Raw genomic sequence first — 27946 nt, forward strand, 5'->3', positions numbered from 1 at the left:
CCAGTCCCTCATTAACTGCTGGTGGTTTTGCCATCAAGCAGCTGTGCTGTCATGACTGTATTTAAGTTTCAGCTATCGCCATGACAACTGCATACAGTCCAGTTTCTGAATATGATGCAGCTGAAAGCTCTGGGCTAGAAAGGTGATCATAAGTTTAAGTATTAGCTGTTTAAAAGTCAAAAGAAATATTTACAGGTTGTATTTTTATTTAAAGTATATTTACAACAGTTTCAAGGTTACATGAAAAGATGTCAAAATGTTTTACATTCTTAATTTTTGGCTACATGTTATGAAAACCAACAAGGACACACACTGAAAAGAAACGGTAACATTATAATCACATAAAACAACAACACAAGTTTAATAACAGTGTACTCATCTGAGACTTAGGAAAATCTAACTGTGCTGCCTGCGCAACAGTGCAAGCCAAGTTTGGAAGACCATCATGTTGTCCGGTATTTCAGATTGTTGCAGTCCATCCTGAAGTTTAATGTATTAAACCTGCATTCACAAGTGTAGGAAGTATTTTTCCATCAGTACTTAGGATCCTTCGTCCACCGTCAGCTCCTGCAGCTGCTCCTGCACGGTCTCCAGCTGCTCTGTCTCAGCCTTGTGTTGCTCTGACTCCTCCTCATCAGGATTCTCTGTGTCTTTGTTTGTCTCTTTGTCTGTCTTTGGCTCCTCACGTCCATTCTCCAGGTTCTCTGAGCTCTCAAAACAGCCCGAATCCCTCGGCTCTTTAGAATCCTCCACAGATCTGTCTTCCTCCTCTGGCTCAGACTCTTCATCAGCTACGGGAAGCAAATGCAATCATTTTTAAACAGGTTGTATTTCAGAAACACTGTCATTCAATTGAAGAGACATGTTGATTTTAAATGTGGTGGCTGTGAATATTCACTCTTTTGGTTGTGGTTTGGTCTCTCACCTACACTGTCTGAGCTGCTTCTTACTGTATTTGTCTTCTCTTTGGTGGTGATGTCATTTTTTAATTATTTCTGAGGGACTCTTTCATATTACCCGATGATGATACTGATTATATCTAAGCACACTGCTGTATGTATGTCTGTGTACTAAAGTGGTCGTACATGGCCCTAATTTTTGCAGTGAGTTTTGCTTCTTTGGCACAAATAACGAATTGGCTGTTAATACTGAGACACAGACACGCATTATTGCCTAGTCTTTGCATTTTTTCTAAGTGTAATTTTTTTATAACAGCACAGTACAGCATACCTTTTACCTAAAAGTCTAATGAGTGAGCCATAAAATGTACCTAAGTATTTGTCTTTTTGGCACATTTCCTCAGATGTTGTTAGATGTTAAAGCATTGCTTGTAGTGTGTGAACCTACAGTCTGCGAACTGTTCAGTGGCATTCAGGATCTTGGACCGTTGCTCTGGGTCAGTGATGTTCAGCTCGTTCAGATAAGACTCGTTCAGTGCTGTGAAGTCTTCCAGACTCTGGAAACCATGCATGGACAGCAATGAACTCAGCTCCTGAAACACAAGAGGACGCAGGTTGTACACTTTTTAGATCATTTTATAATACAGTAGTATCGAGCAGCAGGTGCGTTTTTCTTACCGTCAGGCCGATGCTATCCAGGACTTCCTCCAAAGTTTTGGGTTTGGATTTTGCTCTGTGTGTCTTGCTGTTGCAGCGCCTCCTCCTGGCTGGGGGGCTCTCGTCAGGCAGGAGATTGACATAGATGAATTTGAAAGAGCCAACCTTGTTGTTGAGCTTTCCAGTCCAGGTGCCCACAGGGGGTTTCTCGATGATGTGAATGATGTCCCCTTTCTGTAAGAGAAGGCATGAATGCAATGAGGACAAGATCAACTGATGAACGCAGCTGAGAACATGAGTCATTATCAGTTTACATTTAACTCGGGATGTAAATTCAACACTAGCTCAGAGTTTGTCATCTGAGATGCATCCAATCTGTGCAGTTATACAAACTGATTATCACTGTATAGATGCATTACACACATTGTAATTCCCTTAAACAAATTATTCGTATCATGTTCAGCTGTATAATTTGCACTGCAGTGACAGCCTTGGCTGTAATGGGCCCTCAAGATTAGACTCTGCCTTCAAGGATAATTATCAAAACGTCTTGTTTCACACAGTTAATAGGCTCCCTGGACTACAAGACAAGACATCAGACGAGGCTGAGGGCCAAATCACAGACAACCCCCGAGACTCACTTGGAGTTTCAGCGATTCCACATCATAAGGGCTGGGAGTGAAATCTGTGTGGACCAGAGCACGGCCACAGAACGGTCCGTTGTAGGAGCTGCCGTTCTCCTCCAGCCTCATGCTGTCTCTCTGGCAGTAGCCGCTGTCCAGGCTCTGCCTGTCACTGCCTGTGGAGGACAGAGAAGAAGCTGTGTCAGATTCCTTCATTCAGGTTCACCACGCACATATAAAAATCATGTCCATGTGACTTTTTGAACTTTTCACTGTAAAACATGTTATAAATTACTTGTATGATTTCTTTGGTATTAAATTTCAGCTCTCGCAATGTTTCAGAGATATGGATATTACTGTAAAAAACTCACCATACCGTCTGTTAACAGCTAAACACAATTAATCATTAACGTTTTCCCCTTTCTGTGAGTAGGAGTGTAAGACTTGTCAGACTTGTGTCTGCACATGTTTCCTCTGTCCCACAGAGGAGCACTTACTTCCTGAGAGTTGGCGGGTGATGGGGCTGGGCATGTTGTCCTCGGAGCCTGTGGAGCACACAGATGTCCGCTGTCCTACTGTCAGATCAGGCAGGAAGTCAGAAGAGACAGGAGACAGCTCCTCACCACTCTCCCCCTGGAGACACAGAGGACGACAGTAGAGGTCAGAGGTCAATCAACCTTCAGCGCACTTAATCAGTGATGTCAGACTGGAACTGAGGGTTGCATGTTTATAATATTTTCCTTTCCCAGAAAAAGCCTGCTGCTTCAGATTAACAGCTCTCTACTGATGACATTTATTAAGGTAAATGTCTGACTGAAGAGAGATTCTGGTTGGCCTCAGTGCCAACATAAGAGCCATGTAGTTTTATCAGCTATCATGCAATACATGCTTTTAGCCACTAGGTGGAGACACTACCAACTGTTTGTCTGAACTAGGAGTGTCTTATTGTTGCCAGCCTGTACCAGCAGTACTGTTTGTGTTTTATTCTCTATGACTTTCAGGAAATGTAAAACTGAGATGATGTTTACCCCTTCTTCAGCAAGAGCCTTCTGCACCATCTTGGATGTTTTGCGAGTCATTGTGCGTGAGATGACGTTGCGCCATTTCTTCCCCAGTTTGCTGCCACTTTTCACAGCTTCTTCTGCGATCACGGCGTCTGCTGCCTGAGAGGACGGAGAAAGAAAAATCAATAAAAAAAAAAAAGTAAAATCTCACGGTGGTCACAACAGTATTCATTTCTCACACACCTACAGACTTTGTGGTAATTGAGTTTGCTCACACACATCATGCCATTACCCACAGAGTTCTACACACACACACACCTGCACTCTGTTGTGGCTCACTGCTTTCTGAGTGTTGCCAAACTCTGTTTGCAGGCAAACGATGCAGCTGTGAGCTTGTAGTGTTTTATGAGAGATTTTTAAACACTGATCATCATTGATTGAAGCATTTCATGCACTTGTGGACAGTTGTATTCACATACTCCATGTTTTAACCACTTGGCGCTCAGAGACAGCTGTTCATCTGTAGTGTAGAAAACATGGCATCGTGGTGACAAGGACAGAAGCAGCTACAGAGTTAGAGGAAGTTAAAAGCTTCAGATTCTATCATCTGAACTTAATGCAAAGAAATAAAAGTGGACTTATAGTGAATTAAGCTCTCTGGGGGACTCTGCCAGACGCTGAGGCTCTGCGCTTCACTAGCTCACACCAGACAACATCCTGTCTGCACATCGCTGTCATCTGAGCTCTCTGCAACGCTTCTGACTTCCTCTCTTCTTTTACACTTCTTTGCTTTGTCCTCTAACTTCCACTCAGCATGCAGATAGTTGCTGGGAAGTGATTAATATGCTCTCTGACTTTTAAAGCACCAACATCTGTTCACACTTGCATCAGTGTGTAAAATCAGGAAGCTCAAAGTGTAGCGGCCATAACTGATAACAGTTTCCTCTCAACCTCTTCTGGACGCAGCATCGTGGGTAAAAGGGTCTCCATTTGACAAATGAGGAACAATGTGGTAAATATTGTGTAGGAACTTAAACTTTAGGAACTTAAAAAATATTACATGAAATGTTTACTTCTACTTTTTTTGAGGGGACCAACTCACATTCTCCTCCAAGGTGAACTCCTTCTCTGACACAACAGGAGAGGTGGGCTTGGGCTTCATAAAGTCCTTGAAGCTGCTGGACCTCTGCAGGGTCAGCTGCAAGCACAGCATGAGTTTGTGTTATTTAAAAGCAAACAGCATAAACGGCAACAGAAAAACTTGCAGAACAGTCCGTTGTTTGGTGGTTTTTGGTGCAACACTGATAATGCATATCTCATTGTTGCACGTGTTTGTATCTCTCAACTGTGTGACCAGAATGAATATGCAGATGGGTTTTTCTTCTAATCAGAAACTCTCTGCTCTCCTCATACAGTCAGCAAAGATAAACCTGTGAATCTGGGTCATTAAATGTCTGCGGATGGTTAAGTGGCTGCATCTGAATAAAGGTGAGCAGCCTAGCAGGAAATGCAGAGTAATGACACCATTATTCATTAATAACTAAAACTACTTCTGACACTTTGCTGAAGTATCACTTCTTATGTTCACAAACCTGAGAAATAACAGGCTAATTATAAGGTTTACACAACAATTAACAGTAATGTAAAATGTAAATAAAAAAAATGTTAAAAACTTTCCACATCTTTACTTCCCTATAACGGTGGTTGGAAATTCTTTGTCTAATTTTCCATAATGCTGCAAAAAACCTTATCACAGCTCATCCTTCTCTCTTTGTTGAAACCGCAGGGAACAGGCAACGCTTTAGCATTGGCTGCCAGCCGATCATTGCACACATACAGTCAGGCACGCAAGGCACAGCTGATGGTCGAACCCGAACAACTGAACCACCAGAGCAAAGCAACACTTGGCCTTTAAGGACTTCCACAGTTCTCAGCACTCTTAAGTCTTGAAAATTGTGTGTCAATGTGATGACTGCCGAGAACAGTCAGATGTGTAATGACAAGGTGTGGATTAGATTAGACCACAGCAGAGATGTGGATGGAAAATAAAGGCACTGGTGGTGTTCAGCGTAGGAGGCAGGAACCACAGATGTGACTCAAGCTGCATCTGCAGCAATGATTCATACTGAATAGAGGAACTTTTCTAAAAAAGTACAAAGAACAGGCTGAATCCAGAGAGAGAACTTTAAAATGTTCGGTTTTCAGCCTAAACTTTTCTGTGGGGGTGTGAGTTTCGTTAAGCTTCACCGCAGACCTGAGCTGACATCCTGTCTTCACAATATATGCACACAAAGAGCTGGATGAGATGTTAAAGTGCAAAAAAAGAGTCTGAGGAAGTTCTCACAGCCAGTACTAACTAAAAACACAAACACTACTATTTTTGTGCATTAGCGTTACTTTGTCTTCATCCTCAAAAGCAAGAAGAAAAACCCAAAACTCACCTTCTTCTTCTGTGTCTGCGTCTGCTCCTTCTCCGAGGCGTTTGAAGGCCTTCGCCTCAGCATCTTCTCTCAGCGCTCCTGAGATCTCTTTGGACAAAAAGCTGCGAGGACGCCACACCGGTTTAATCGCTGATGGTTTATTCGTCTCCGTGCTGTCACTGCCAATGTCAGATGAGAAAAGAAAACAGAGGAAGGCTGAGATGCACACTGCTGCAGCAGAGTGAAGTGCAGAAGCCAGGAAGTCACATGGCCACACTGAAACTGAAGAGGCAAGCCCTGTTCTTGGAGCTACAGTGGTTTTGTTACATGTATTGCTCATGATCGTGTGCCGAGAGCTCAAATCTGAACTAAACAGTTCCTGACGATGTCAAACAGAAAGGCATGTTTTAAATGTTGTGATCTAATAATGCTCAGTTTGATAAAAGCAGCTGTTCAAAAACACGTCATGGTTTGCTGCAGTGACAGACTGAGGAAATGTGTTACAACAGAACGCTGAAGTAAAACCTCAATCACAACGTCCGTGTTGTCACCCAGCTCTGTGTGCTCAGGATTAATACTAGATTTTGATGCTTCAGGTTTAAATTCACAGTAAACAGAATAACTGTGGAAGTGAAAGACATGACATATTTATAAACCCAGCTTTGCAGCTGCAGCAGAGGAGGCCAGAACACACCTCTGATCAGACACCTCAGCTCACCTAGAGGTGTAATACAAAAACTTAATTTATAACACCAGTCCGTCTACGTGCCAAATGGACACAGGAAACATCCACAAGTGGACAAAAACAAGTTAAATGACTCACAGAACATGCGTGTGTGCTTTTGACTGTAAACTCAAACACCGGTGCAGAGAGAGGGAAGTATGAGGCAAGGCAAGTTGTTATTTTAGTGGGTAGCTGACCACATGATGAGGATGCCCTATTTTAACTTCCTGTCACTCGACTAAAGGTTGGCAACAAAATGAAGATCTTAGATGAAAGAAAACACAAAGCTGAGGGAGACTTTCAGATTCCTGAAACAAGTGATGGATCAGATCAACTATTAAACCCCTTTACACATGAATACTACAGTAATGTTAAAATAATGGTCCATTAACTTTGATAAGTCCTGCATTCCAAATGTTACTTAGGTAAAATTAACTTAAGGTATCCAAGGTAAACACACTGCAAAATGGAGCTTTTAATCCACTCTAGCATTTGTTGTAGTTCATTCATGTCAAATTTAATTCATCCCAGTTTACACATTTGAAATTAAGCCTTTACCTATATCTAAATGTACATGTTGCCATTTGGATACATTTTCGCCAGCAATCCAGCAAGTGCAGCAAGGAGCCAAAAAGGCAGTGAAGAAGAGGACATACTGGATTTTTTATGATTATACACTTTAAAGACACAGTACACATACTGTTTGTTAACAAAACAACAACAGTCCTATTTACCAGTTAACAGTAACATAACAAAAGTAAAAGAAGCCTTTACTCAAAGGGAACAATGATCTCATACTAGCTGTTAACTTCTCGTCTTTTCGCAGAAAAAGGATGGATGACTGCCTTTTCTAAGAGACATTTCCTCACTTCGTGTTTGACCAGAGCATGCATATGCAGGGTGTGGGGGTGTTGGCAGAGGCATTCACACCTTCAAAATGTGCTGACAGGATAGTTGCTGGGCAACCAGCTGTCTGCAGGCAGGGGATGCACACAGATGCTCAATGATCAGTTCAGCTGATCTGCAAGCTGCAGGCTGAGTTTGAATATAATTTGTGTCCTAAAGCTCTCAGACACAGAGCTGTGATAAAACCAAAATATATTCTTAAATGTCAGTATAACAAAACAGCTGGAGACATGTAAAGGAGACTCAACATTACACAGCAACTAAGTAAAAAAATTAAAATAAAAACTATTTTAAAAAAGCTCAAAGGAACTTAGTTTTGCATTCTGGGAAATGCACCTAACTGCCTTTCCTGCCAAGAGACATTTAAGAATGTGAGGTTCAGATTTTCAAGCAGCCAATAGGTCTTTTTAAAAAAATTTTTTTATCATACTAAAACAGCTAAAAACACCTATTTAATCATAAAACTCACGCTTGTGATGCTTGGTAGGTTTTCTAGAGCAGTCACTTCAGATGCAGTGTGTGGTTTCCCCTTTGTGGCCCCACCAGTCGAGTTTTTTTCCCCGTGAAAACTGACACAACACACAAAATAAGTGTAAGTTTTACAGTTTACAAAACAATAAATTAAAAAGCCTGCACTGGTCTGGACTTCCTGTGACTAAAGCAGATTCAGGGACCAGATTATAAACACAACAAAGTTGTTTTTCTTTGTTAATAAACCTATAGCAGCTCATAATATCATTCATTCATCAGCTCGTTATATACATAATCTTTATGTATATAAAACATAACGTGTTTTACCATGGGTCTGAACTGACATTACCTGATACAAACACAGACAGCAGCCTAATGTAAAGTGGCTAAAAAGGCTTAGAAAGGCTAATAACAAACAATTAATCAATCTATCGTGGGAATCAGAAATCAATCTGAATGACCAAATTAAACATTTTTTTATCTATGTAAATAAAAACCGGAGCTGTAAAACCGCCAATCTGAGGTTAAACTAATCCGAGGCAACAAGGGCTAGCAGGTCGCTAGCTATGCTAGCTCTGGCATTAGCAAGCTAACTAGCTCTTAGCTAGCCGGTGTCAGAACATCAGCCTCGGCCTCAACGTACCGTGTTAAACGAAGCTGGAAGTTGGTGATGGTCCATCGGGGATACTTTGTCTTTTGTCGCCTGTTGTTATTTTATATCCAGAAAAGAATTTAAACTCAAGCTCAAAGTAAAAATGAGGCCATTACTAAGTGGGTCTGTCGGTCAAATTACTTCCGCCCCCTGACCACACCCTGTGTGTTTGATTGATCCGCGGTTCACCTGGTGAAAAAATACGCCTTGAAAATCTTGGCTTTTTAAATGTTTTTATATGCATATAATAAAATAAAACATATTTAAATAAACAGGTCAAAGATAGATTATTAGAAAAGTTATGAATTAATGTTAAATGTGTTAAATGTCACAACATGGATTCAAGTTAATGATATCAGCTGGTCACACAAGTAACCAGTCTAAAAGCACCAAAGATTACAAATAATTTAAAAACTATAAATTACAACATCACACATTTATCCGCATAATTAAATTATTAAATATATAATTTTTAAAAATGGTATGTTACAGTGCATCTCTCAACTTAGTGTAGCTGCTCAGTAGAGACTGCATAGGGGTAACAGAGTGCAAGTCTGCTGTGAAGGAGTGCTGCAAAGGTGCTGGCGCTCAGGCGATGTTGTGGAGCAGAGCGACAGCCAGCGTGATGAAGGCCAGAGAGGAGGAGCAGGCGGCTGCAGAAGATCCAGACTCAGAGAAGGGCTCCGTGTTCCTGAGCATCCAGTCCTTCTCCTCATGCAGTTTCTGATTGTCCAGCTCAGGACCCACAAGCTGCCGGATTGTCTCGTAGTATTTGTTTAACCACTGAATCTGGAGAGACAAAAAAAAGCAACATGGGGGCAGTGACAATGGGTACATCATGAATTTTACAAGAATCTAAAGCAGAAAATGAGGCTGTTATTATGCACAGTGATAATTTGAGCTAAATGTAAGTGACAGCTACCTCACCTGCTGTTTTTCTTCTTAATTTTGTTAACACAATGTTATTTTTAACATAGTAAGAATAACAGTTTTTTGGAAAAAAGCACCAAAACAAAGAAGATTTCACATGTGGTTTTGTTTTCTCAGAGAATGCTTTGATCTGTGAGCTGAGAAGCTTCAACCTGAGGGGTAGAGGGGGATTTTAGGAGGAAACCAGCACTCGTGTAGCCGGAAACTGAGACAGCCAGCTGACATCACACTCTAGTATACCCAAAGATATTTACAAATTAATACAGGAAGCTGGTCAGAGGTTAGGGGATGTGAATAAACAATACACTCTGATATCAACGTCTGATATCTTACCTGCTCTGATCTGAGGAGTGAGGTGTCGATAAGCTTTCTGTCATATGGAACCAGTGACACGGTGTCAAAGGTCAGGTAGTTATTTCCATACTAAAGGACAGAAAAGCACATTCATATAGAATCAGCTTTTATCACGCAGAAAAGGAAACGCTGGCTTCTATCAGCAAGTGTTGTTCTGCTGCTACCTTTGTCTGAGCTGGTACGATGACAGCCACATCTTCAATCCGGATCCCAAAGTCATTCTCTTTGTAATAACCAGGCTCTGAAAAACACGATCAGCTTCAAACTGCGCTGCACACAAACACTGTTTTCAGTTTTTTACAACCCAGGAAGGTTAAATAAACCCTTCACTGGATTCTATAGAATTAAGAAGTCTCACCGATAGAAGTGAACATGCCGGCTGTGAAGGGAATGTTGTTGCTCTGAAAGCCGACTGGCCCTGAAAAAATATGACATGTGTTGACTTTATAACATCTTGAATTGTTGTTGTTTTTCAGTTGTTCTTTTGTGACAAGAAGCTGCATTGCACAATGAAATTTGTGCTCACACATGTACACTGCTTCCTTACACTCTGTCCGTATTTCTGTTGTGCAATAAAGTTTGACGTGAAACCAAAATAATTCTCTTCTCTAAATTAACATTTAGTTTGACTTATATAAGGACATGAGTTTAGGACCTGAACGTACACTCATGAACTCCAAAGTAGTTTCCGACACCGTGACCCGTGCCATGGCCGTAGTTCAGGCCCACCTCCCACAGCGCACGGCGACCCAGCATCTCCATGTTTACACCTGCAGATAAACAAAGAACCACACAAAGAGCCTGAATCATGCTGCACAGGTTGAAGCATCCGTTGACAGATGTTGTGGAAGAAGAGCGACCTCTAGTGGTGAAACTAGGAAAGGTTTCATATTCACCTCTTGTCCCTGAGGGAAAAATGGTTCGAGAGATCTCAATGTTCCCCATGAGAACCCGAGTGAAGGCCTCCTGCCAGACAGGATGTGTCGGGGGATTACAGACAGAAGTTTCTGAATTATGAACATTCAAATGTTCTTCACTGATGTTACCTTCTGCATTGCTGTCGGAGTTCCCCAGTGAACCGTCCGAGTGATGTCAGTGGTCCCGTCTCTGGCAGTAGTGAGAAACAGGCTGACTCATTTCACATGCACGTGACATGAAGTGAAACTGGAAGTGTGTGTGCAGAGTGTGTTTTTACTCACAGATACTGGCCACCGGAGTCCACCAGGTACATCTCATCAACTGTCAACCTCCTGCTGGTTTCTTCAGTTGGGCTGCAGTGCAGAAAAAACAGGAAATGATCACAGCACTGCAGCTCTGTGACGGAGGTTAGAGGACAACAATCCAGTCTTTCTAACTGAGGTTGAGCTTTAAAAATACACAACGAGCCGACAATTATTTATTGTCTGACAAATATTTATTGACTAACTAAACTGTAAATCACCGTCATAAACATGCATGTTAGTCTTACCTGTAATGGGCGAGAGCAGCATTAGGTCCACTTGCTGAGATCGTTTCAAAACTCGGGCCTCTGCTGTCCTTCTGTTTGCTGTAGGGATGTACATATTATTGTACTATATTTTATCAATATACTTTTTTACAATCAAAATTGTCTCTAGGTGCTTTACAGAAACCCAGAGCCTGACCCCGAGCAAGCAGCTAGGTCAACAGTGGCAAGGACTCCCCTTTAACAGGAAGAAACCTGAAGTATGTTTACTGTGTTTATGTGCCAACACACTTGCGACACTTGTTGACGTATTCTGCGGCCGTCAGCTCCGTCTCTTTCCCTTCGGGCACGGCCTTCTCCAGCCACATCAGCAGCTGTATGACGGCGACGGCGTCCCTCACCTGCACAGAGACACACCAGAGAGCCTTACATAACATGCCGTGAGGCTGTTTTTTGGTTTTTGTTTTGTGTGTGTGTGTGTGGAGGACATACGTGAGCCTCCCTCAGTATTCGCTGCTCGGTGTCATCTTTCACAGCTTTGGTCGTCAGCACAGGAGAGTAGGAGCTCGTCATTAATTTGTCCTACAAAAAACCCCCACATAATTAATATAAGACCATCCATCACACAATATTATTTATTACAAAAAAAGCCTCGTCCTCTCTGTCCCCCTCCTTCATCCACCCATGGATTATTGCTGTGATAAACAGTTACTGGAGGGTAATTAATTTTCCAGCTTGGTGATCAGCAAATAAAGGCCTAAATGACCTGGAACCTGCATTGCTACGACCACTTGGGGCCAGTAAAGCGAGCTACAAACACCTACAGGAGAGACTTTAATGGAGTGGATTTTAATAAACAAAAGCTTATCAACACAGAGCCAACCTGTGTTGTATGAACCTGTTTTTCAGCTAGTCCTGCTTTGCAAATCTACATTGCTAACAATGCTAACAATGCTAAAATGCAATAACCATAACTAAGCTTTTGTTCAGCAAGAGTTTGACTAAAATACACCTACTGTTTAAGTGAAAAAATCAAATGGATAACCAAATGTAACCGGCCTAAATCATTCAAATAAAGGCATTGATTACATGTTGATGAAGATTCTCATTGATTACAGTGCTACACAATGCTCCAATATAACACTAAAAGAAAGCAAAGTGGTTCTGCAAAATAAATATGAGATTACATGGCTGCGTACCTGTGGGGTAATGACCTCATAAAGAGCATAGTTTGTGTACTCTGTACCGATCCACACTTCAACCCCGGGCTGGACCACATAATTCTTCACGTGACTGAGGACAGAGTCATAGCTTCGTAGCTGCACACAGAGGGGCCCGGTGCAGGAGGTGTTCAGGTACTCCTTCAGCTCCTCTGTCACTCGGCCCATGTGGACAAAGAGCCTGGCAGGTGGGATGGAACAGTAAACATAAACACAACAATATAACATCACTGAAAACATGAAAACAGACTTACCAGATCTCATCCATTGTAAGAAGTGTGTAGGAGTAGAAGAAGGGATTGTATGGGATGTCGTTGCCCCGCAGATTGAACAGCCCTAAAAACACAAATACATCAGCGTCAGCAGCAACAATCGTTCACATCATCATCATCTACAAGATGGGCCGTGATGCACTGTTTGGATCTATTGTGTGTCTGGCTGCGTGACTTTCTCTGTGTCCTCTTCATACACTCACTAAATCTGACATCAGCAGTCGGCGTCAGAAAAGGTCTGAAGAACAGAGCTCCTGCCACGTCTGTCTCCAGAGTGATGTCTCTGAATAATTCACAGTTCATTTAGAAGATGCTAAACTCATAGTGAAGTGTGTTCAGCCACACATCCAGCTTATTACTGCTTCCATCATTCAGGGGGCTATCTTTGCATTTTCATATCAGACTTGAGGGAACAGTTGTGTGGTTGTGTGTTATTATAGTCTATATAATTCCAGAGCGGGCTAAATGGCTATTTAGATCCCTGCAGGTACAATGTGGCAGAAAATTAAAACAAATCATGTGGGATTACTTTTTAGCATTTTTTGCATCTCTAGCCTGGTATCCTGTCAGTTTAGTATATTGTCTGCATCTGCTTTAATGTGCATACCGGTACTTTATTTGAAGTCCACATTTTGTCATTTCTGTATATTTAGGTTCTGTGTTTCTCCTCAGTCTTTGCCTGTTCTGTGAGGTATTCTCTGTCAGCATCACCTTCTTGTGAGCAGTCCTTTTATAGATACCATGTTTGCTTTTCAAAACAGATAATTGAAGCTATTCTTGTTTCTTGGAATACTTGGACTTTACCAGTGAGTGCATTGTGCATTTGCATCATTAGCCTAACAGTGTTGCTCATAGCAATGATCCCTTGCGCTTCATTTTTTTATCTCTGCGGGGTGTGTTGGTTTTTGACGGGGGTCAGCCAGAGTGATGTATCATACAAAAGCCAAAGTAAACCAACATGCAGAGTAGATCGTGACACTGGTATCGAGTGCAGCGTGTGGACCATGAAAGCTTCTCAGATGACAGTTTAAATGCTGACATTTCAGACACTTTAGTCAAAGAAAAAAAATCAATTTCTGTCTTCATTAAATTATATTTGGTCATAAGGCTCCTAGAGTGGCTGGCTGATCTGTGACAGATCCCTGCTGGATGGGTCCTTGCCTGGAATGAGTGAAAACGGCCCCAGTTTACAGCCCTAAGGTGGGTTTAATGAATAATTTGTGGTCAGTGAGGTGTAATACTATCTCTGTGGTGCCGAAGAGTCACACTGAACTGCAAAGTATATTAAGATTAGATAGATATTTATGTATATTAAGAACATGACTAAAAATACTTACAGGCTGTTTCATCCAGCGCAGAGAGCAGCAGAGCAGTGGGCTTGTATGGATTGTCCCTCATCTGAAGCCGTATCTGATCCACTTTTTTCTGCCAGGACCTTTCTACAAACACATAGACACATTTTACCATTATACTGTATTTATAAATTTGTACCAGTTCAACCATTAATTCCTTTATTAAGTCAAAAAGAAAAACATACAAATACACACACATAAAAAAACTCTCGACTGAGTCCTCCAGGAAATTGCTGCTGCTGTTAGTGAAAGCAGTGTGAAGTGGGTTTATCTTTTTTGCTGAAAAATATGCTGATCAAAAGTGGCCCCTTGAAGAGAAACAGCAAAAGAGCACATTTTATTTAATGCATAGTCATTTGAGGTCCTGTTCATATAAAATTATCAATTAGTGGAGCTTTAAGGATGCCAGTAGTAGTCCGTTCCATTCATGTGAAGACTAAGAGCAGACTCAGACGTTTTTCAGCAATGCAGCTCTCTTCGAATTTCCTGTCACTTATCAAAGTATGGTAGCATTAATAAAACTTAAAGTCATGTACGTAATGCTTTTTCCATTCTAGTTAAATGCATACACACACAGGCCATTAGGTCTCCATTTGTTCCATCTGTGTATAATAAAGGCCAATAAGGCCGATGGACGTCCAGACGGCTTCCTGGTCTGAAGGCTTCCTCTGTCACTCCATATTTATTGTGTCAGTCAGCCGTAAAAACTTGAACAGGCTGTTTATGGCTGTGTTTGCTGACTTGCTTATTGCTCTTTGCTCAGTTTGCAGGTATTTATCAGCACTCAGATAAAACACACAGGTAGACCAGCTGTGTGTGTGTACAGTGAACAGAAACACACATATTAAAGGAAACCTACGTATGACTCTGTCAGGCAGGCGGGTGAGGTTGTGAGGTGGGATGGGCGGTCTCTCAATCCATACTTGGTCCACCAGGTTGACAGGGATGGACTTAAGGCTGCGATTGCTCGACTCCAGACTGATGGCGTAGCTTTCATGCGTTTCTAATGGAGGAAACTGCACATGATTACACACACTGAACAGAGTCAATCGCAAGTAAACAGTCTGGGTGGCGTCTGGAGGCTCCATCAATAATTTTCCATCTACATGGGCGCGTGCTTTATTGATGTTAACCTGGACTGACAGGAGATGTATACAACTGAGACTCACTGAGAGAGAAGAGGAAGGGATCAAACCCGATCATGCCGCCTGGTGGAACCTCTGAGATGAGCCACGCTGCCACGCTACTGATGGACACTGAAGAACATCACACATGACAGAATGTTGTCAAGCTGTCACTGAACTTAGGGAAAGTGACAGAACAGTTGAAGAATATTGGCACAACAACAGCAGCAGTACAATAAAGACAACACTACACAGATACTGCTCCCCTGCTACAGTGATTCAACGTGTCCATGTAGTTTATTATTTGTTTATTATTTTTATTACGTTTATTATTTATGCAATTTCCCCATTGTGGGACTAATAAAGGTTTCTTAATCTTAATTTCCATTAGGACTGTTTGCAATGGAGCTGTTGGACTCCTCTCATTGTGCAAATATCCCTCAGGTAAGGAGGAAAATTTTCAGTGGTGGATAAATACTTAATTTATTACACCTGGGTGTAACTGGTTGGACTGAGAGGAACATTATTCCTACTGCAATGAAAGGAGCACAATAACACTAAGGACTAATAAGTTACTGCAGAGGTCTTATTAGTTTTCTTCACATATAAAATAAGGTAAACTAAGTCAGAACATGATAGAAGTCCAAATAAAAAACTAAAATGCTAAAAGAAAATCTGAATGGCACCAAGATGAGTGACAATTTGTTTCTGTATAATAAAAGCTCAAATTACTGTTATGTGTGACAATGTTCATGTTGTCAGGCAGTGTTTACCCACTTGTGATCTATTGTCATCATGGAATAATATGTGCAGTGTCTGATAGGCTACAACAAATAAGTGCTGCGTTGTCATAACATGTAATCACACCATGATCAGCCCTACCATCTTTCTCCAGCTCCCAGTTGCAGTCCATCTGTCTCTCAGCTTGAACCCAGTATCGGCTGTCTGTCCACAGAGCGGCCTTGGTCCGAGTAACCACAGCAGTGCCTGGGGGGAGAGAGGCAGGACAGCAGCTGTGTTATGGAGAGGGGAGCAGCAACAGTGAATTACAAGTGCCTATAAATGTCAGAGCAGACTTAGAACGATGTGTGATGTGCCAGCTAATCTTGAGCAATGTGTGGGTAGCAACACGAAGGTGAAGTAGAAACACAGAGGAGATGACCTGTGGGTGTGTGGTGGATGTACGATCACAGTTTACATTATCATTCTACTGTTGAACCTTCACATCACAAAGCTGCCGCTGGTTTTAAATGTTGCATGCAGGTCCAGAAAATGTGACTTGTTGTTGGGTTTGTTTTTTTAAGCACAGATTTGGCCTGGTGTAAACAGCACTTTAATAAACTGTCAACAACCTTCTCATCCATGCAACAGCTGAGTACTGGAATACTCATGATCATTCATTCTGCTCACAGTCTTAATCCTCATGATTTACTGGCCAAGTCATTCTGCAAGGGAGGCAGCAAACGAGAAGGTGCACTGAAGCGGTAAGTGAAGGCAGTGAAGACAAATAAATGAGAAGTGGGATGCGGGGGTGAGGATGTGGGATGAAAGTAGAGGAGCATATGTGACTGTGGCAACCCAGATGTGGGGGAAGAAGAGGAGGAGGAGGAGGAGGAGGAGGAAGTACCTGCAGAGCCAGTAAAACCTGTCATGAAGGCCATCCTGGCATCACGTGGTGCGATGTACTCACTCTGATAGAGAAACACAGTGAGTCACAATCACACACGCAGGAGCCTGAATGAGTCTTTACATACCAGGTGAGCATCAGTGCCGGGAATAATGTAGGCAGAGATATTCATGGGAAGCATTCGCTCTCGTAGCTCCTGCAGCTGGAGCGTAGTATTTACAGCTGTGCTGGGGAGATACTGCAACAAACACACACAAAGTCTTAAGATTTAATTCAAACCTTAAAAAAAATACTGATTAATCTCTTTTTGTATCTCTCTGTAATCATTAACTACATGTCATGACCAGCAATCGTTCATCTGTAACTGTATGAAACATGTCTCGTGACAGGAACAAAATAAGCAACTATGTGAGTTAAATTTTTATCTTACAGGCGGGGTCAGAGAGCAGTTCCTCTCAGTTCTGGTGAAAGCAGCAGCAGCGAATGCATCACCTGAGATTAAGCAAAGACACATGAGAAAGGGACACAGCTGAGCTACTGTATATATTTATAGATCTGAGGGAACTGAGACTATTTGCTAGGAAAGAAAGATGTGTTGAATCTTTTCTGAAACTATGAGTGTGACTGAAAGGACTGTTGTCCTTTATTCATCAACTAACCACAGTAAGACAGGGCAGGTCATATGAATGGTTAGAGAGTACAAACAGAACTTATAAAGACACATTTATCAAAAACAAAACATAATGAATTAATGCATACCATTAAATTGACTTTACTTTATAATACGTAGCACCACTTCACAGTCTCTATAATCATTATAAACAAACAGAAATTTGGATCAATATCATCAATGGGGACAAAGAGAAACTTTTGTTTTTACCTGTCATAGCTGTCAGAGATAAAACAGCCAGTAGCCACCCAAAGGAAGGCATCTCGGCACCAGCCAGTTGTCCACACGCACACACACACACAGACAGAGAGTGAGTCGATGGCGGTCCGTATGTGAGAAAGTGTGAGTGGGTGTCTGCTAGTAAGTGCACGACTGTCCTCTCTCTCTCTCTCTCTCTCTCTTCTTCTTCCTCCTCCTCCTCCTGCTCTGCTGCTATCTCCTCTCCCTGCGGCTCCTCCTGATAGGAATCATGTGCAGCGGCTTTGGGAGTGGATCGTCAGGAACAATGCTACGCTTCCTGACCTAAAATATGTGTCAAACCACAACGCCCACCCACCTGTTTTATTTTCCACCCCTGCTCAACTGTTTTTGATTTTATTATGAAGCAATTTAGAAGCAGAGGATTAGAAATTCCCACTGAGATGCAAACACTATTGTTATTGTCATTATATGTGTGTATAAGATTAGAGGTGCCAATTCTGTATCCAAGGCTAAAGCTCTTAACACAGAGAACTGTGTGTGACTGATAATACAGACATGCAGGAGTGTGTCTGTGTCTCACAGGCAACTCATTGTAATTCGGCAGAGAGCTCTATTAAAATGTTCTGGTATTTTTAAATCTTTGAAATTATGCCAAGTGTATAATGCCACTTAGCTAAAAGAAAAAAGGAGGAGGGGCGGACAGAAAGAGGAGCAGGACCAGGAGGTTTGCTGCAGCAAAAAAATAACAGTGGAATCTGTTCTACCTCATTTTATTCTGGTCAGATTTACATAGAAAGACTGAGATTTATGCAAAGACACCAAATGACTTTTCACCTAAGAGTGAGATAAGAAGATCATTAACCCAACATAAGGACTGGAAACAAGCAGAAACAGCTGGTCTGGTTCTAAATGACCAGCACCCGTAAAGCTCACAAATTAAGACATTATAATTAATTTGAAGATCCACAGCAGCCGACTGCACACAGAGTGTGGAAGGTTACTTTTAAAATGAGTTTCACCACATGCTCCAAAATCTAATTTAACATATTCCTTAAAGCTGCTCAAAGTCAGACGATATATTCCTTCATTATATTGCCTTACTTTTAGCATGTAAACACAGTAGTTCTTCCACTTCCACATGTTTACAACACCCATTCCTGAAATATAAAATTAATGATGTATCAATGTGTGCATCCCACTTTTGGACTTACAGGACTCTGTGCATCTATTTTTTATTCAATCCCCACACACAACAACTCCAAACCCTTTCTGGACCCTCTGTGCAGCCTGTTGTTGCTTGTTTATGAATCTGCTGCACCAGATTTATTCACACACAGCTCCTGATTTACAGTCATTTCAGCTTCCTGATGTGAATACATTTTTATTCGGCACGGGGGATCTGCTGGCTTTGAACATGACTTCAAAAACCTTCACACCACAGTGTGCTAAAATAAGAGACAGAATGTGGTATAACAAGGCAGCGTACAGTACAAAGGTGTCTGTAGGTCCTAAATTACGAGAATATGAAAGAGAATTGTAAATGCTAATTAGGTATCAAATTTCATCAAGAATCCGTTTCACTTTAAATATTTAATAAATATGTCACCCTGTGGGATGAGAGCAGCTTAATTAAAAACAGTTCCTGGGTTTAAAATTAATAATTAGTAGTTGTATTTATAAATACTCTGTGTAATATTTTATATCTTAGTTTAACATGTTAGAATACACTTCTTTTTTTGCGCCCCTGAAGCTGCTGGGAATGTCGTCACTGAACTATATGCTGGCCAGATGATATTACATGCACTTATTCAAACAACCACAGGAGTGCACAAAGCATTAGAAACCCCGGCCCGAGACATATCTGTGATATCATGTGGCCCAGATGTTAAGTTAAGATCTTATCAGCAATGAAAACACTATGACGTCATTTTGCTTTTATAATCATGAGAGTGCATACACAATTTAAAAGAGCACAGGATCGGGAATTGAGGGTGTGAAAACAGAAAATTGAGAGGTGAAAAATCATCCTGGGGATAAAAAACCTATCATGAAAATGTGACAGGGCACAGGTGCCTGCTCGCTCTCTGGTGTGAAACTTCTCCTCGCTCAGACAGACCGGCAGTCTGAGATGAAATGATGTTACCACAGCTTACATTAACCTGAGAGATATTTGCACGATGGTCTCTGACAGCTCTTTTGAACAGGAACCCCATTTCTAACAGTCCTAATGGAAGACTTTTTACAATATACAGTATTTGTGTGTGAAAGCAATTTGCCTCCACATTAATGTTCCTTAGACATTTTTGTAAAGACCTCAGCTCACACATGCACAACAACATTTATTTTACTGTGCCCTGTTTTCAGCAGACAAACAACAAAACTGCATCACTTTCAAACATCTGTTTATGTAAAGAAGGAAACAGTCATCCCAGCTCAGCTACATCCCAGCTGTGCTACAGTACGTGATATACTGACATGTAAAATGATTGATTACAGAAAAAGTTAGAGCTGAATGTTGTTTCAGTCTGGACAGGAAAAATGCATGTTTCAAATGTAATCGATTTATCATGGTCTCTAAGCTGGTTGTATTAAAAATAGGAGGATGGCTGACATCTTGTGACATCTTATGTTTTCATACAACCCTGACAGAAATGATTGATAATAGTGAGTGGACAGTCCCCAAGCAGGATATGCTAGTGGGGCAGAGGAGCTGAACATGACACCCACACCCCCACTGCAAATCCACACATGCTCCACTGCACAATATTTTAAAGTAGGGTGTATATGAACAGCTGGGGATGTGTCTCTGCATGCATTATAACATGATGTCAAAGTGCAAATCAAGTCCCTGCTCAGGCAGATGTTTATTCAGTCATCGTGTGGCTGCATGAACTACATTTTTAAACAAGAAGGGGTTTAAAGCCTTACAAATAACTCCTGTTGTATAGTAAGCAAAGTAAGACTGCTACCATCAAGACATTCTGTCATTAACATCCTAAAAAGAAGTAGGTGAGTGTGAGTAAATGTGTGTTTTTCATTGATAAACTATGGGGATACGACATCTGGGTATGACTCTACAGAACAAGCAATAAATATTCAAACTGCAATATGCAGCCTTTCTAATCGTCTGTCAAAGATGACAAAACTACATTCACAATTACCTGTTTGTTTTGTAGCTACACCCATCAATGAGTTTATAAAGCCTCTTTAATGCTCTGACCTTGGACAAAAGTAACCTGCATTACAGCAGGGTTACAGCACTCTGATCTGTCTTCTGTCATTGCGCACTGAACTGGCAAATTACATACAGGTCAATAAAACCCAGTAACAGTCATAAAACTGGTTTAGTTTGCATAATTTCTTGATAACACAGAAAGGACAGAGCGAAACAGTAAAAGCGATAACTTCTATTCAGAGGTTGTAAACTGCTGATAGGTAGCAGTCAGTGTCCGGGGACACAATGTAGTCCTCAAGAATGAAATGAGAAACAGCTTTATTTTATTTAAAGGGGGGAAGTCTGTGGACATCTTCAAGCAGGGTTTGATGTTACAGCCAAATGTTAATGTTTATGTTCTGAAGTCTTAAATATTTCACAAAATAATCTGAATACGGACTCTGTACTCTTAAAATGATTGTGATCAACAACGTCATCAGTGTGAATTCAGGTCAGACTCCCACTATCTCAGCGCTATCAGATCATTGTTTCACTTCAAGGTATTTATTGATTGTGCTAACTACAGATCTGTGTTAGTACTCAGCAACCAGCTCATTTACTCATCTTACAGCAGACAACTATGTTGCTGTTAGTTTTAGGTTTCAGCCTCTGATATGTAGCTCATAAAAAAAAACTTGTTTCAAAAACTACGAGCTAAATCCGCTAAGTCACTTTAATACAAACACTCTGCTGTTGTTAGTGATCACTGTTTTACTCTGACTGTCTGTTGGTGCACATTTCTTCATACAGTGAGTGTGACGCATCATTTTAATATTCACTGAAACATCCATTGTTTCTTCTATAGTAAAATCTGCATGTCATCTATTTATGTACATCCATAAAGAAGAAATCAGCAGTGAAACAATAAAGTTTATCGTTTATGTTGTTTATTTTTAATTCCATTCAGTTTTGTTTCTATTGTTAAACCCTTTTATGCCTGACCCCCGAGAAAGCACTTTAAACGACAGTGGCAAGGAAAAACTCCCTTTAAACAGGAAGAAACCTTGAACAGGACCAGTCTCATGTGGGGGGGGGCTCCTGCTGATGGCCGGGCGGATTTCTCACAGCTCCTCCTGCCTTTCAGTCCATCCTGCTTGGAGGAAGTTCGGAGCCTGCTGCATCCTTCTTCTCAGGTCACTGAGCTCGGCAGAGATGGGCGATGCTTACCCCTAAAATGTGGCCAACTAAGCATGGACACACGCCCCGGACGCCATGATTAAAGCGGTGGGCTCAGATGGTAAGACTGTGCTCCACGCCTCCTGGGGTGCTGAGCAGGCCCATGCTGATGCCCCTACCACGATGCCCCCAAGCATCTGAAGCCATACTAGCTTCCAACACATATTCTGCTTCTGGCCAGAACAACTGACCAGGCACCACACAGCCAGGGGCTCATCCAGTCCAATTTTTGCCAGGGCCACCTAAAGCGTGGCCCGCAAAGGACAGGACCCCTGAGGGATGACTTTTCTTAGCTTCCACCATAGAAGGCTGTTCCCCTTAGGGCCTCAGTTCTGGGGAGAGTTCCTCCCTAGGTCTAAATGCACAACCACCGGCTTGTTGGCAGGGCGTCATCATCCTCATCTGGAGATTCCCAGACACCCCTTAGAGGTGCTTCCACCTTCTAGTGGAAGGGGGCCAGCTCCCTTTCTTTTCCTAGGCTTTGAGGCATCAGGCCCTACATCGACCTGGCTTTACTCGCTGCCTTCTTTGCACGGGCAACAGGGATTCTACTGGGGAGCCCCAGGGGTTCATCTCCGACCACCTGGTGTAGCCTGTCCTCTCTCACTGAGAGTGGCAATATGTCACAGTTAACACGTCGGTCCCTCAAGGCCTCCCTCATGTGCCTGACACCCAGACACCTGGGGCACAGGTCATGGCCGTCTTCTACCTGCAGCTGAGCCCCGCTTGAGGTACACAGCAGCATGCTGCTCATTCAAAAAAAACAAAAAACTATACCACCCACCCGTTACCACCCACTATACTTATCCGTAGTTGTGGTCCAACCCAGGCTACAGAAAACTCTAACAGTCACTGCTAATCAACACCACAACCTGCTTAAGGCAGAGGTCACAGGCAGGAGGGCAACCACCAAGCACAACACCTGTGCTTACCACTCTTATACAACAATCCACTTTTATATGACATGCTTCTTTGCTGAATTTTCTTTTTTCAGTTTGATGATCTCTCTAAAACAAGTAGGTTTACTGATTTGCAGCCTGGCATAAACCACAAATATTTTATTTTAAATAACTACATGTGAGCAAATCTTAAATGACACAAAAGATTAAATCCATTTTCACATGCTTAAAAATTCCAATGTTAACACACAGCAATAACCGCAAAAGACCACTTGGGGGAGTAAGTGCACCATCATGCTATCACAACCTCATACTGAACAGGATGATAAAGTTGTAATTTGTGTCAACTGTTGGGTGACGCAGCTGTGAGTTGTGTGTGTACAAAATACCAATGTGATATGTGGCAAAAAAATAAATGATATATGATAATATTGTGTACGTGCTGGGTCTGAGCAGAAGTAAGTGGTAAAGGAAGAAAAAACTTGACCAAACATAATCACAAGGGGGCACTAGTGTCCAACGCATTCCTCTTCTTTTTCTCTCTCCAGTCTAAGTGAACACCCTCTTCTTCAAAATGCTTGCTCCATTATAGACACACTCATTCACAATCTACATCAATTTCCCACAGAGTCCTCTCACTTTGTGTGTGTGTGTGTGTGTGCGTCCGCCACCAGCCATGCAGCAGCCTGAAGATGAGGCTCAAAGTTATGGACCAATATTAATAAATGGTAGCCCTGGCAACAGTGTTCAGTCTGTGAGTCAGAGGAGCTCAGGCAGAGGGGAAGGCAGGCACCGTGGCCGAACATAGATGCTCTCTAAAAGCCACCATCAGGTCTGGCTGTGAACCAGCGTCACATCTGTGCTGAACATGAGGCTGGAGGATGAGCTGAATTACTGTATAATCAAATCAACATGAGTTTGTTTTTCATGGGTGTGCTCATACAGGAGAAAGGAACCATTTTAGAGGTTTGGCACAGAAAAGAGACAGAGGTTTGTGTACTTTAAGTCACTGTAAACCAAAGCAATTACCTAAATGACTTATGCAGGGGTGTTTGAATGGTTTCAACATCATCAGACAGTAAACAAAGGAGAAAACACAACATGGGTGTTCCCCCTGCTGCTCTGGGATTGTTGGGATGTACCATGGCTGTGAAGCACATTCTCCTGTGTCTCTAAGTGGTAGAAGATATTTATAAGTGACCATAATAGTTGTTGTGGATTTCTAGGTTATCAGCTGTGTATAAATCTGTTGAATTGCTGCAGACAGGGTATGCCAGCCTCTAGAAAACCACCAGTCATTCCTATGTAGCCCACTGAGATAATAGGCCTCAATAGAGTGAAAGATAATGAGGAAACTTTGGAAACAAATTCAGAGAGGCAATGGCCGTAAATAAGCAGAAGAGAAAAGAGTTAATTAGTAGCAGTCCTGTCCTGTTTTGCAGTTGCAGCAGGGTTTTTGTGACCTCAGTCACGTATACACCGTGCAGTTCTGTATGCAGCCATCAGTCTCTGTACAAAGTAAACAACAAGCCTACAAGTTGGGGTCACTCACTTCCAATCTTTGAGCTGCCTTTGTTTGCAGTGCCACTATAAAGGCTCCAGGAAGCTGATTACAAATCTTACCACCTCACCAAGATTACATCTACATAACAGTTCAATGTTTTTGTCACAGCTCTATGCAGATTATCAAACTTCATATTTGCTCAGAATGTCTGGGACAAAGTACAGTTATTTATTGCACCATGAGCCCTTTGAGGGAAACTCAGAACCTAATATAAATAACTTTTAGAATTGAGCAAGATTTTAGCAAGGTTTAACGTTTTACATTCTCATGGTGACTACAATGACTTTTACTGTACATTTTAACCTATTTCTTTATTCTGCACCTACATTAATATCTGATTTGATCTGACGTATTTCCACATTTCTCTTCGACATGTCCACATTTACCATATCTATTGGGTCCAGGATCTTTATCTGTTCAGTTGAATTATAATTTGTGAGGGATATTTTTATCTTCAGAAATACTTTGGCTGTACACAGGGTCTGTACATGTTTAAACAGAGAATAATATCTTTTATTTGAGATAAGCACTGATAGCAAACATATGCCACATTTGGAAATCTTTTCATATGTGCCATAAACATCACCAACATCTTGAAAAAATTAGGAGATTTCAGCACCAGCCACATAAAACAGGTCTTCCCTTTTTTTTCTCTTTTTACGACACAATACATAATTTTGGGTGCTTTGCATGGGAGGAATACCTCCTCCTCTCATTGTGTTGACAAAGTGCTCTTAAATAGTCCTGGGATCCCAAGTGAAACCAGACTGTACAGAGAGAAAGAGGAAGCAGAAGATAACAGGCGGTAAATCAGACGCTGCTGAGACAAACGTTTTGCAGGAAGAGATACACATATAGAACGGGAGCAACACCTTTATGTGGTAGCAACAACCAGCAGAGTTATAGCTTCTGTAAAATTTTATCCTGTATAACAGTGAACCAATGTTTTCATTGCAATGTCATACTCCATTTTCGAAGTAGTTCAAATTTCAGATAAGATTTATTGATAGCAACATTCACAGGGAAATACAATTTCAAGCAATGCTAGTGGTGAGGCTGTACCTAGTGCTTTAAAACTAGATGTGCTTGGATGTAACGACAATGCTTAGAAGGATACAGGTTTATCTAATCCTCCTCTTTAACCGTCATTTTTACAATTCTGCTGTAATGTGTTAAAAGTTATTAACCATGTCAAACATATCCGGCTCCATTTAGAAAAAAAAAAAAAAGATAAATAAGACCTTTTGGTAGCAGTAGAGGACAAACTAGGAGCTTCAGACAAAAACATCCACTAGGAACCATGAATGTCTGCACCAAATTTCATGGTAATATATCACATGTTGACCTATTTTAGTTTACACCAAAGCAGACAGACCAACAGTCTGACAGACTAGCATTGCCAGACCTGGAGCCAAGCTGTTAGGATGCCTAAGAAAAAAAGAAATCACTGCAGAAATTGTACCCCCACTCTACTTTTTCTCCAGTGACTCCAGACAAATGAAAGCTCTCTCCAAACCAGGCTCCAGGAGATGATATAACAAGACTCCAAACTTTAAAGGAGGAATTCAGATAGCATGACAGTACATTCTGGCCAGTAGCTGATGTTAGAATCATGGATGCGACTGCTTGTTAATTCAGCTGCAGATGAATGAGCTAGCTGGCTTTGATGCAGCAGTAGGTCACTGCCTGCTGTCTGTGTGTATGTGCATGTAGGTCTGAGGTAACAGGGAGTGAGATAGTGAGAAATACTGGGATTACTGGAAGGTCGAGAGCTGTCAGACGAGATGGATTCAAGACATCTCCTTTGGTGTTTGAATCACATACACACATACACGCTCCGAGGTGGAAGGGTTTGAGTCCCAAGGCGCCGATGTTTCACTTACAATTCACACATAACAAAACAGATGTGTGCGTATGTTTGTGCATGCCCACACACCCAAAGTTCAGCTGTGCAGTCAGGCTCTCAAACTGCCTACATCCCATTGGGCTGCGCTCCAATCAGCAGGATTAATGAAGAGGTATCGCATTTTACAGTAAAGCAGTATGAGGGGCTCTGGGGAACAAATGGCTAGGGTCTGCAACTACTCATGTCTATCCTCAATAATGTTATTGACTTTTAAGTTATGAGATAGCATGGTTAAGGCAATTAGCAAGACTTGGTTGAACGGTTGAGTTATGGTCCTTAACAGGACCTTCACATGCAATCTGCTACTTTTCATAGACCACAGACCCTCATGAATACCTATTGTGTAAATATTGTATTGCTGAGAAGTACTACCACCATGGTGACATGAAATGACAAGAAGTGTTTTGGTTTAATCATTATTGCCTGAAAGTGTTTCATGTTGGTGAAAACTGTTGAAATCTGAGCACACCCACTATAGTGATGAAATATCAAAAGACCATTGAGCATGTCAGTGGAAGGCTTCTCCTGTGGTGAAAAATGTTAGATGCGGTTTGTTTTACAATAATCGGGCCCACATTGAAAACTGATTTTGGGAAATGAGCCTGATTTTGGTTCATCTGTGGTGAGTTTTAAATTACAAGAGCCACTTGAGAAGGAATGGAAAAGTTTAATTTGTTAGATTCCACTGCCAAAACAGTTCTGGTGGTTCTGTCAAGGACACAGTTTGCTAAAAAAAAACACTGGCTGCAGCTGGCATGTTTGGTGGAGTGCAGGATGATAACAGAGTGTGCTTGGTGTGAGGTGACAGAGTCTTGTTCCAGTGCTCTGGACACTCACCAGGGTGACTTGTTTCGCTGCCATTTGTCCCTCAGAGTGTCAAATTCCAAACTGCTGAGGGAATAACCTGACTTATTGCAAGTGAGAAGGAGAACATGTCAGGAGAGAGTACAGTAGATGAGTGTTAAGTGTAGCAGGTTTTAATTGATAAAAGGCTGCTGATAAAGGCTGTAGTGTGTAAAACATGTTACCCGTCAGTAGACCAATTCTGTACACACCAGACTAATCCTTTGCTATTATGGTGTTTGTCTTGGATTGGCATTAAAGCGGCAGAGGTGGTGTGGAGCTTTGTATGTGACTGCAAGCATGTGCTTTGTGAAGTCTGGGGTCTACATTGTGTCTGATAACATGTTCAAGCAGAGGTCACACATTAAAGGGCTGTGACCCAAATGCTGAGTGTCAGAAGACCAAAATCTGAACGATATCACAATCTGAGGTCAAGAAGGCCACAAAGAATCAGACTCAGAAATGTCACTGGATATGAAGAGGGTTTTGTGTAATCCCTTTTCTGATAGCAGAGTGTGGAACTGGAACCCAGAACTGGAATTTGTATGCTGCTTTAAAATAAAGCAAATCGCTGTGATGGTTTATGTGCTGCATAGCATGAAACAAAATCCAGTCCTGTTTAAGTAATGCTGGATTTGTCCTGTTGAAGAGTCTTGTGAAAGAAACTAAGACTGTGAGCACAACAAGATTAATAACACTGGGATTGCATGTAGTTGACTTTTAATGTTATTTCACAGCCTTGTTAGTGAATAGGAGCCCACTGCTGTGCAATCACTGCGTTCATGTTCATTCAT

The 27946-nt window shown here is 41.7% G+C and overlaps 2 protein-coding genes across 3 annotated transcripts; both read right to left on the minus strand.

Annotated features, from left to right (window-relative positions):
- Window positions 1-186: 186 nt before the first annotated feature.
- Window positions 187-5866, minus strand: sash3 (SAM and SH3 domain containing 3). Of its 2 annotated transcripts, XM_028416845.1 has the most exons (8): window positions 5625-5865; window positions 4286-4381; window positions 3208-3342; window positions 2677-2812; window positions 2198-2355; window positions 1578-1790; window positions 1348-1492; window positions 187-791 (listed from the first exon to the last, which is right to left on the minus strand). In XM_028416845.1, the coding sequence occupies exons 1-8, from the start codon at window positions 5685-5687 to the stop codon at window positions 541-543; spliced, it is 1197 nt and encodes a 398-aa protein (XP_028272646.1). In that variant the 5' UTR covers window positions 5688-5865; the 3' UTR covers window positions 187-540. The 2 variants fall into 2 exon arrangements, with proteins under 2 accessions (XP_028272646.1, XP_028272647.1); XM_028416846.1 differs by lacking the exon at window positions 4286-4381 and having other exon boundaries at window positions 5625-5866.
- A 2859-nt stretch (window positions 5867-8725) lies between these two features.
- Window positions 8726-17810, minus strand: xpnpep2 (X-prolyl aminopeptidase (aminopeptidase P) 2, membrane-bound). Its single transcript, XM_028416307.1, has 21 exons — window positions 17560-17810; window positions 17110-17171; window positions 16807-16917; window positions 16680-16743; window positions 15935-16039; window positions 15098-15184; window positions 14788-14931; window positions 13914-14015; window positions 12559-12640; window positions 12284-12485; window positions 11577-11666; window positions 11376-11485; window positions 11109-11186; window positions 10840-10911; window positions 10687-10747; window positions 10537-10606; window positions 10306-10410; window positions 9999-10058; window positions 9805-9881; window positions 9620-9709; window positions 8726-9145 (listed from the first exon to the last, which is right to left on the minus strand). The coding sequence occupies exons 1-21, from the start codon at window positions 17609-17611 to the stop codon at window positions 8945-8947; spliced, it is 2025 nt and encodes a 674-aa protein (XP_028272108.1). The 5' UTR covers window positions 17612-17810; the 3' UTR covers window positions 8726-8944.
- Window positions 17811-27946: the final 10136 nt, after the last annotated feature.

This window comes from Parambassis ranga, chromosome 10 (genome assembly GCF_900634625.1).
Source record: "Parambassis ranga chromosome 10, fParRan2.1, whole genome shotgun sequence".
Classification (NCBI taxonomy): domain Eukaryota; kingdom Metazoa; phylum Chordata; class Actinopteri; family Ambassidae; genus Parambassis; species Parambassis ranga.

What these genes read in the sequence shown, in the direction of transcription:
- sash3 (XM_028416845.1), bottom strand. Translation starts at nt 5,687, where the DNA reads ATGCTGAGGCGAAGGCCTTCAAACGCCTCGGAGAAGGAGCAGACGCAG. An exon ending in TGGATAGCATCGGCCTGACG is followed by an intron (nt 1,493 to 1,577) that starts GTAAGAAAAACG and finishes CTTGTGTTTCAG; the next exon opens with GAGCTGAGTTCATTGCTGTC. An exon ending in CACTGAACAGTTCGCAGACT is followed by an intron (nt 792 to 1,347) that starts GTAGGTTCACAC and finishes TGCTTCCCGTAG; the next exon opens with CTGATGAAGAGTCTGAGCCA.
- xpnpep2 (XM_028416307.1), bottom strand. Translation starts at nt 17,611, where the DNA reads ATGCCTTCCTTTGGGTGGCTACTGGCTGTTTTATCTCTGACAGCTATG. An exon ending in CTTACAATGGATGAGATCTG is followed by an intron (nt 12,486 to 12,558) that starts GTAAGTCTGTTT and finishes CCCACCTGCCAG; the next exon opens with GCTCTTTGTCCACATGGGCC. An exon ending in CTCCGACAGCAATGCAGAAG is followed by an intron (nt 10,607 to 10,686) that starts GTAACATCAGTG and finishes CCTGTCTGGCAG; the next exon opens with GAGGCCTTCACTCGGGTTCT.